Raw genomic sequence first — 9,758 nt, forward strand, 5'->3', positions numbered from 1 at the left:
AAATTAAAACAATATGGGTAATGAAACGCGTAGCATTTTTTCCCTAGGCTGTGACTTTTTCTTAGAAAATTTGTTAAACATTATCCCAAGCAAGAAAACAAATGAAAAACTATATTTATATTATTTTGTTCATAAATATTAAATATTTAATCCATAACAAACATTAAAATACCAAAAATTTAAACAAATAATCAAGCAATCAAAACTCATAAACTATCGAATATTCGCTTGCCAAGGTTTACAAATTCACATTTGTATTACAAAAATCTGTACATTGAAAAAAAAACTTTCTTGCTTCAAAATTTGCCTTCAGATATATAAAAAAAAAACAAAGCATAGACTTATAAAATACATCATTGAAATATTAAAAATTAAAACACACAAAACTCAAACATTTTCGAGTATTGACTTGCTTAGTAGACAAATTCACATTTTTACGAGTATTACAAAAAACTGTACATAGAAAAAAATTCTTACTTGAAAATTTGCCTTCAGACATAAAAAAAAGAAGCAATGCCTTATAAAATAACTATAATTAAAAAAGAAAAACAAAATTCATAAATTTTCGAGCATTGGCTTGCGTAGGTATAAATATTTTCATTTGTATGATAAAAACTATGCATAGAAAGCAAGCAATAACATTTTCAAAATTTGCCTTCAAAGTAAATTATCACATTATCTTTCTACCTAAAATAAAAAAAAAATCGTGGAAATCGATAGGTACGTAATTACTAGATTGAATTAAAATTCATTTATATCTCTTTTAAATATTTTGTGGTCCTGAAAAGGACCGTTGAATATTTTTTTTAACCTCGATGATTTAAGCACGTTCGCCACGGATGCGTCTGGCCAATTGAATGTCTTTTGGCATAATTGTGACACGTTTGGCATGGATGGCGCACAAATTTGTGTCTTCAAACAGGCCAACCAAATAAGCTTCACTTGCTTCTTGAAGCGCCATAACAGCTGAGCTTTGGAAACGCAAATCTGTTTTGAAATCTTGAGCAATTTCACGAACTAAACGTTGGAAAGGCAATTTACGAATTAACAATTCGGTGCTTTTCTGATAACGACGAATCTCACGAAGAGCCACTGTTCCAGGACGATAACGATGTGGTTTCTTTACACCTCCTGTTGCTGGAGCACTTTTACGAGCTGCCTTTGTTGCCAGTTGCTTACGTGGGGCTTTTCCACCAGTCGATTTACGGGCAGTTTGCTTTGTACGAGCCATGATTTCACTTTTTTTCACTTCACTAATAAACACAACACTTTTGTTCACAATTTTTTTAGAAAAATCGAATGTAGATTTCTGTTTAAGTCATTAAATTGGCTATTCATGTTTCCGTTCGACTGTTTTTTTCATTTTCGTTGTCGATTTATTTGGCCAATCAAAATTAAGAATTGTTATGAAAAATAAGTATAAATACTTGTGGTATTTCGAGCGAAGAGCCACAGTTTAACAGTGACTCTTGTGCAGTGCAGTTCTCTAGTTCAGTTTAAGTGTTTTTTTAATTAAATAAATAAAAATGACTGGTCGTGGTAAAGGAGGAAAAGGTTTGGGCAAAGGCGGAGCTAAGCGGCATCGTAAGGTATTGCGTGATAACATTCAAGGAATCACGAAACCAGCAATTCGTCGATTGGCTCGTCGTGGAGGTGTAAAACGTATTTCTGGTTTGATTTACGAAGAAACACGTGGAGTGTTGAAAGTTTTTCTGGAAAATGTTATCCGAGATGCCGTTACTTACACCGAACACGCTAAGCGTAAGACAGTTACAGCTATGGATGTAGTTTACGCTTTGAAGAGACAAGGGCGTACTCTTTACGGTTTCGGAGGTTAAGAATTTTATTCGAAACAAACAATCGGTCCTTTTCAGGACCACAATTAAATATAAAAGAGATTGAAAATAGAAATCATACACCGTTGACGAACAAAATACCTAATTTTTTTTCATTTGCCAATGAATATATGTATGTATATACTAAATACCTGATGATTATCAAAAAAAATTATTTTGCTAATTTACTTACTTTTTTGTACCAAAATATTTTTTTTGAAATGGAAACATAAAATAAAATTCCTTTTTGTGAAAAAATTTTTTTTTTGCTTTAGTCGCAAAAACATATTTTATTCCTTGTATTATTCTTTTTTCGAAATGGAAAAAAAAATTAAATAAAATTCCTTTTTCTGAAATTTTTTTTGTTGCTTTGCATATTTTATTCTTTTTTCCGTAGAAAAAATTTTTTTTTTGCTGCTTTACGGATTGGATACGAACAAATATTTCTTTTTCCAAAGGAAGAAAAAACATTTGTTTGTTGCTTTCTTTTTCTTCGTACGAGAATATTTTAGAATATATACAAAAAATTGAAAAATAAACACATCTCTTAATAGAAATTATTGGATACGAACAAATATTTCTTTTTGCAGAGGAAGAAAAAAACATTTTTTGTTTGTTGGTTTCTTTTCCTTTGAAAAAAAATAAAAAATATTTTTTCCGAACTGAAAAAAAAATGTTTTGTTGCTTTACGGATTGGATACGAACAAATATTTCTTTTTCTTCGTACCAGAATATTTTAAAATTGCTATATACCTACAAGAAATTGAAAAATAACCACATCTTTTAACAGAAATTAGAATTGCATACGAACAAATATTTCTTTTTCCAAAGAAAGAAAAAAACATGTTTGTTGGTTTCTATTTCTTTGAAAAAAAAAAAATAAAAAATATTTTTTCCGAACTGAAAAAAAAATGTTTTGTTGCTTTACGGATTGGATACAAACAAATATTTCTTTTTGCAAAGAAAGAAAAAACATTTGTTTGTTGGTTTCTTCTTCTTCGTATTTTAAAATATATAAAAAAAATGAAAAATATACACATCTCTTAATAGAAATTATTTGTCGTCCTGAAAAGGACGTTTTTTTTTTGTTTGCTGTCACTACATAGATTTAAGCACTTTTCTCTGTCTTCTTTGGCAACAAAACAGCTTGAATATTTGGAAGAACACCTCCTTGTGCGATAGTGACTCCAGAAAGTAATTTATTCAATTCCTCGTCGTTCCGAATAGCCAATTGCAAATGGCGGGGAATAATTCTAGTTTTTTTGTTGTCACGAGCAGCATTTCCCGCCAATTCCAAGACTTCTGCCGCCAAATATTCCATCACAGCTGCCAAATACACAGGGGCACCGGCTCCGACGCGCTCAGCATAGTTTCCCTTTCGCAGCAGACGATGAATACGACCAACAGGGAATTGTAATCCAGCACGATTAGAGCGGGACTTTGCCTTTCCCTTCACTTTTCCACCTTTACCACGACCAGACATTTTATATTATTGTTTTTTAAATATTTTTTACAAAAGAAAAAACACAAGAGAGCTCACTATTTCACTGTTCACTGTATCACTGCACACTGTAGAATGACAAAATTTTCGAACTGTGCGCTGTCTTTTATCTAAATTTTCGTATGCTCGCACACAGAAAAAAGAGGGTTGTGGCCTTAGAAAGCCGTTGTGGAAAGAGACAATATAATTCGTGAGTTTTTCAGAAAAATTCACAGTTCTCGTTCAGTCGTCATTGTGTGCAGTTCGTTAATAGTGAAAGTGAAGTGAATTATAAAAATAAAATGCCGCCAAAAACTAGTGGTAAAGCAGCTAAAAAAGCCGGAAAGGCACAAAAAAATATCACCAAGACCGATAAGAAGAAGAAGCGCAAGAGGAAGGAAAGCTACGCAATCTACATTTACAAAGTTTTGAAGCAAGTTCATCCTGACACTGGAATTTCATCGAAGGCCATGAGCATCATGAATAGTTTTGTGAACGACATCTTCGAAAGAATTGCTGCTGAAGCCTCTCGCTTAGCTCACTACAACAAGCGTTCAACAATCACAAGTCGGGAAATCCAGACTGCCGTGCGATTGTTGTTGCCTGGTGAACTAGCCAAGCATGCTGTTAGTGAAGGAACAAAGGCGGTTACCAAATACACAAGCTCGAAGTAATTTTTTTTTATTGAATTTCTTCAAAAATGGCCCTTTTCAGGGCCGCAAAAATATCAATAAGAGATTAGAGAATTGAAAAAAAAAATATTTTTTCTACCTGCGGAAAAATTCGTTAAATAAATATTTTTATTTGTGATTGAAGTAATTTTTATTTAATTTCTTCAAAAATGGCCCTTTTCAGGGCCGCAAAAATATCAATAAGAGATTAGAGAATTGACAAAAAAATATATTTTTTTTTCTACCTGCGGAAAAATTCGTTAAATAAATATTTTTATTTGTGATTGTAAGAGTATTTTCTATGAAAAAAATAAATTTTGTAAATTGTTCCAGACGCCACGTGAATCATGTCGCGTCCAATAGAAACACAAACATTTTTTTTATTGTTCTACGCATCGTGTACAGTCTCGAAGCGTCGCAAAAGTTTTAATAAGAAACTAGAGATTTGAGAAGAAAGGTATATACATATATTTTTTTTGCCTGTGGAATGATTTTATGAATCTATTTTGTTTTTCTTTGTGATTTTTGATTAGAAAATATATTTTCTATCAAAAGAAATACAAAAGTTAGTTCTGTTAATTGTTCCAGACACCACGTGTATCGTGCCGAGTCAAGTAGAAACGAAAAACATACAAAAAATACATTTTATTAAATAATTTTGTTTGTTTTGTTCTACCCATCGTGTCCAGTTATGTCGCTATGTGTACAGTGTACAGTCACGTAGCGTCACAAAAATATCTATAAAATATTAGAGAATTAAATTTGTTTGTGTTTTTTGATGTCAGATGTATGTAATTTCTATGAAAAGAAATACAAAATTCTTGTTATTTTGTTTAAGATTTTTTTTATTGTTCTACGCATCGAGTACAGTCTCGAAGCGTCACAAAATTTTTAATAAGAAACTAGAGAATTTAAAGAAATGTATGTTTTCTTTGCCTGTGGAATACATATTGTTTTTTGTTTTAATTTTTGATTACAAAATATATTTTCTATGAAAAGAAATACAAAACTTACTTTTGTTGATTGTTCCAGACACGACGTGTATCATGCCGAGTCAACTAAAAACAAAAAAATATAAATTTTGTTTGTATTGTTCTACCCATCGTGTCCAGTTATGTCGCTATGTGTACAGTCACGTAGCGTCGCAAAAACATCTAGGTATAAAATATTAGAGAATTAAATTTGTTTGTGTTTTTTGATGTCAGATGTACGTATGTAATTTCTATGAAAAGAAATACAACACTCTTGATATTTTGTTTAAGAATTTTCTTAATTGTTGCGGATATACTTCATGTCGCGTCCAGTCGATAAAAATATATGAAAATATATGTAATTTCTATGAAAAGAAATACAAAACTCTTGATAAATTGTGTAAGAATTTTTTTATTTGTTGCAGGAATGCGTCATGTCGCGTCCAGTCGATAAAAATATATGAAAAACATATGTAATTCCTGAAATAAAATACAAAACTCTTGATATTTTGTTTAAGAATTTTGTAAATTGTTGCAGGTATACGTCATGTCGCGTCTAGTCCATAAAAATACATGAAAACAAATACCTACATTTTGCCAAAGTATTTCGTTTGTATTTTTCTACGCATCGTGTACAGTCACATAGCGTGGAAACATTTCAATAATTACGTAGGTATTAGAGAAATGCAAAAAAAGAAAAATATGTTGTTGTCTTATTTGATAGTAAAAGTATTTTCTATGAAAGATATTTATTGTTGAAGGCATCGCATCGCGTCCAATCACAAAAAAGTAGAAAATAAACAGTACAGTCTCGCCCATACATATCGCATCGTACCTAGTAGCTGTACTTAGAAAATAGGCGCAAAAATATATATTATTTATTTGTATTGATATTTCCTTTCTTTCTGCCCAATGAGAAATACATATGAATACAAATAAATTAAGTTTGCTTTTGAATACCTATTTCATAAAAAAACTATTTTCTGTAGAACAAAAAAAGGACGAAAATAAATGCAAAACTAAATACGTTTTCGGTTGTTCAGTCTCGCCCAGACAAATCGCATCGTGCCTAGTAGCTGTAGTAAGAAAATAGGCGCAAAAATATATTATTTATTTGTATTGATATTTCCTTTCTTTCTGCCCAATGAGAAAAACATATGAATACAAATAAATGAAGTTTGCATTTGCAATACCTATTTCATTAAAAAAAGTATTTTCTGTAGAACAAAAAAGCGCGAAAATAAATGCAAAACAAAATACGTTTCCGTTTGTTCAGTAGTGGTAGTCCCGTAGCGGCGACAGCGCGCGCCGGCCGCGCGGCGGCGTCGCATCGCATCTAGCCACTTCACCACTTATCCCGTCGCCGTTGCTCCACCAGCCCATCGCATCTCAACGCTATCATCGAGATAGTCCAAAAATTCTCCCTCCTTTTTAATAAAAAATTTAAAAAAAAAAGTTTTTATATCTCATTTTAGTATATTTTTTGTAGCCCTGAAAAGGACTGTGGATTTTTGTTTTGATTTCAACTTTGTTTTTCATTGAAATGGAAATTTTACTTCTTTGCCTTTTTAACAGCGACTGCCTTTTTTGGCTTGGCTGCTGCTGTGGCTGATTTTGCTTTTGGCACTTTAGGTTTAGGCGCGGCTGCCTTTGCTTTTGTTGGCTTTGCCTTAACTGCACTCGTTTTTTTAACACTTTTCACTTTTGGTTTTTCCACCTTCTTTTTATCTGCACTGGCACTTTTTTTTGTTGTGGCGGCTACTTTTTTTACTTTCTTTTCACCAGACACTTTTTTTAATTTTTTGTCACCAGCAGCGGCAGCTTTTGGTTTGGCGGCAGATTTTTTCTTCTCAGCAGACTTGGCCTTTGGTTCCTTGTTGGCACTAGGCGACAATTTAAAAGAACCCGCAGCTCCTTTTCCTTTGGTTTGCACTAATTTACCACTTATTACAGCACCTTTTAAATATTTTTTTATAAACGGAGCAAGTTTTTGTACATCAACTTTGTAAGTAGCAGCAATATATTTTTTGATTGCCAAAAGGGAAGAACCACCGCGATCTTTCAATGTTTTAATTGCCGCATCCACCATTTGCTGAGTCGGAGGATGAGTTGGTGCCGATTTTGGTTTTTTTGACCCACTTGCGGCGGCAGCTTTTTTTGGTTTTTTTTCCGCAACGATTGCAGGAGACGTAGCTACAGTATCTGCCATTTTGAATTCACTATTATTAATCACTTTAGAGCACAATTTTAAGAAATAGAAACACGTTTTTGTTAAAATTGCGCCAAATCCGCACCTACAGAAACGGCTAAATGAGAATCAAAGAGAGCGAAGGTATACAAAAAATTCATTTTGTACATAATTTGTACACTTTTGCAACTTAGTTTCCTCTTAAAACTTCAAAAATTTACGTCTTTTCGACCTAAATATTATAAAACAATTGACAAAATTTATTCTTACAATAATAATAGATAATTTAATAAATAATTTGATTGAAAAAACACTATCTATCAATGCATTAATAACAATTAAAGTAAATGTTTGGTGGTATTTTTTTAATACTTACCAACAAGAATGTTTATATTTAATAAATTAAACATATTTTCAGCTTGAAATTATTTTTAACATAAAGCTGATAGTTTATTTAAACTAAATAACTAAAAATTTCATCAAATTCTTACTTAATTTCTTTTTAATAAAATTAAAACAATATGGGTAATGAAACGCGTAGCATTTTTTCCCTAGGCTGTGACTTTTTCTTAGAAAATTTGTTAAACATTATCCCAAGCAAGAAAACAAATGAAAAACTATATTTATATTATTTTGTTCATAAATATTAAATATTTAATCCATAACAAACATTAAAATACCAAAAATTTAAACAAATAATCAAGCAATCAAAACTCATAAACTATCGAATATTCGCTTGCCAAGGTTTACAAATTCACATTTGTATTACAAAAATCTGTACATTGAAAAAAAAACTTTCTTGCTTCAAAATTTGCCTTCAGATATATAAAAAAAAACAAAGCATAGACTTATAAAATACATCATTGAAATATTAAAAATTAAAACACACAAAACTCAAACATTTTCGAGTATTGACTTGCTTAGTAGACAAATTCACATTTTTACGAGTATTACAAAAAACTGTACATAGAAAAAAATTCTTACTTGAAAATTTGCCTTCAGACATAAAAAAAAGAAGCAATGCCTTATAAAATAACTATAATTAAAAAAGAAAAACAAAATTCATAAATTTTCGAGCATTGGCTTGCGTAGGTATAAATATTTTCATTTGTATGATAAAAACTATGCATAGAAAGCAAGCAATAACATTTTCAAAATTTGCCTTCAAAGTAAATTATCACATTATCTTTCTACCTAAAATAAAAAAAAAATCGTGGAAATCGATAGGTACGTAATTACTAGATTGAATTAAAATTCATTTATATCTCTTTTAAATATTTTGTGGTCCTGAAAAGGACCGTTGAATATTTTTTTTAACCTCGATGATTTAAGCACGTTCGCCACGGATGCGTCTGGCCAATTGAATGTCTTTTGGCATAATTGTGACACGTTTGGCATGGATGGCGCACAAATTTGTGTCTTCAAACAGGCCAACCAAATAAGCTTCACTTGCTTCTTGAAGCGCCATAACAGCTGAGCTTTGGAAACGCAAATCTGTTTTGAAATCTTGAGCAATTTCACGAACTAAACGTTGGAAAGGCAATTTACGAATTAACAATTCGGTGCTTTTCTGATAACGACGAATCTCACGAAGAGCCACTGTTCCAGGACGATAACGATGTGGTTTCTTTACACCTCCTGTTGCTGGAGCACTTTTACGAGCTGCCTTTGTTGCCAGTTGCTTACGTGGGGCTTTTCCACCAGTCGATTTACGGGCAGTTTGCTTTGTACGAGCCATGATTTCACTTTTTTTCACTTCACTAATAAACACAACACTTTTGTTCACAATTTTTTTAGAAAAATCGAATGTAGATTTCTGTTTAAGTCATTAAATTGGCTATTCATGTTTCCGTTCGACTGTTTTTTTCATTTTCGTTGTCGATTTATTTGGCCAATCAAAATTAAGAATTGTTATGAAAAATAAGTATAAATACTTGTGGTATTTCGAGCGAAGAGCCACAGTTTAACAGTGACTCTTGTGCAGTGCAGTTCTCTAGTTCAGTTTAAGTGTTTTTTTAATTAAATAAATAAAAATGACTGGTCGTGGTAAAGGAGGAAAAGGTTTGGGCAAAGGCGGAGCTAAGCGGCATCGTAAGGTATTGCGTGATAACATTCAAGGAATCACGAAACCAGCAATTCGTCGATTGGCTCGTCGTGGAGGTGTAAAACGTATTTCTGGTTTGATTTACGAAGAAACACGTGGAGTGTTGAAAGTTTTTCTGGAAAATGTTATCCGAGATGCCGTTACTTACACCGAACACGCTAAGCGTAAGACAGTTACAGCTATGGATGTAGTTTACGCTTTGAAGAGACAAGGGCGTACTCTTTACGGTTTCGGAGGTTAAGAATTTTATTCGAAACAAACAATCGGTCCTTTTCAGGACCACAATTAAATATAAAAGAGATTGAAAATAGAAATCATACACCGTTGACGAACAAAATACCTAATTTTTTTTCATTTGCCAATGAATATATGTATGTATATACTAAATACCTGATGATTATCAAAAAAAATTATTTTGCTAATTTACTTACTTTTTTGTACCAAAATATTTTTTTTGAAATGGAAACATAAAATAAAATTCCTTTTTGTGAAAAAATTTTCTCTTAATA

At 31.8% G+C, this 9,758-nt stretch overlaps 1 protein-coding gene across 1 annotated transcript; it reads right to left on the reverse strand.

Moving 5' to 3' along the window:
• Nucleotides 1-820: 820 nt before the first annotated feature.
• LOC129950594 (histone H3-like) lies at nt 821-8,883 on the reverse strand. The gene is made up of 2 exons (XM_056062525.1): nt 8,485-8,883; nt 821-1,231 (listed from the first exon to the last, which is right to left on the reverse strand). Exons 1-2 carry the CDS (start codon nt 8,881-8,883, stop codon nt 821-823), a joined length of 810 nt encoding a protein of 269 aa, XP_055918500.1.
• Between the last annotated feature and the right edge of the window lie 875 nt (nt 8,884-9,758).

The sequence above is a fragment of the Eupeodes corollae genome, chromosome 3, assembly GCF_945859685.1.
Source record: "Eupeodes corollae chromosome 3, idEupCoro1.1, whole genome shotgun sequence".
Classification (NCBI taxonomy): domain Eukaryota; kingdom Metazoa; phylum Arthropoda; class Insecta; order Diptera; family Syrphidae; genus Eupeodes; species Eupeodes corollae.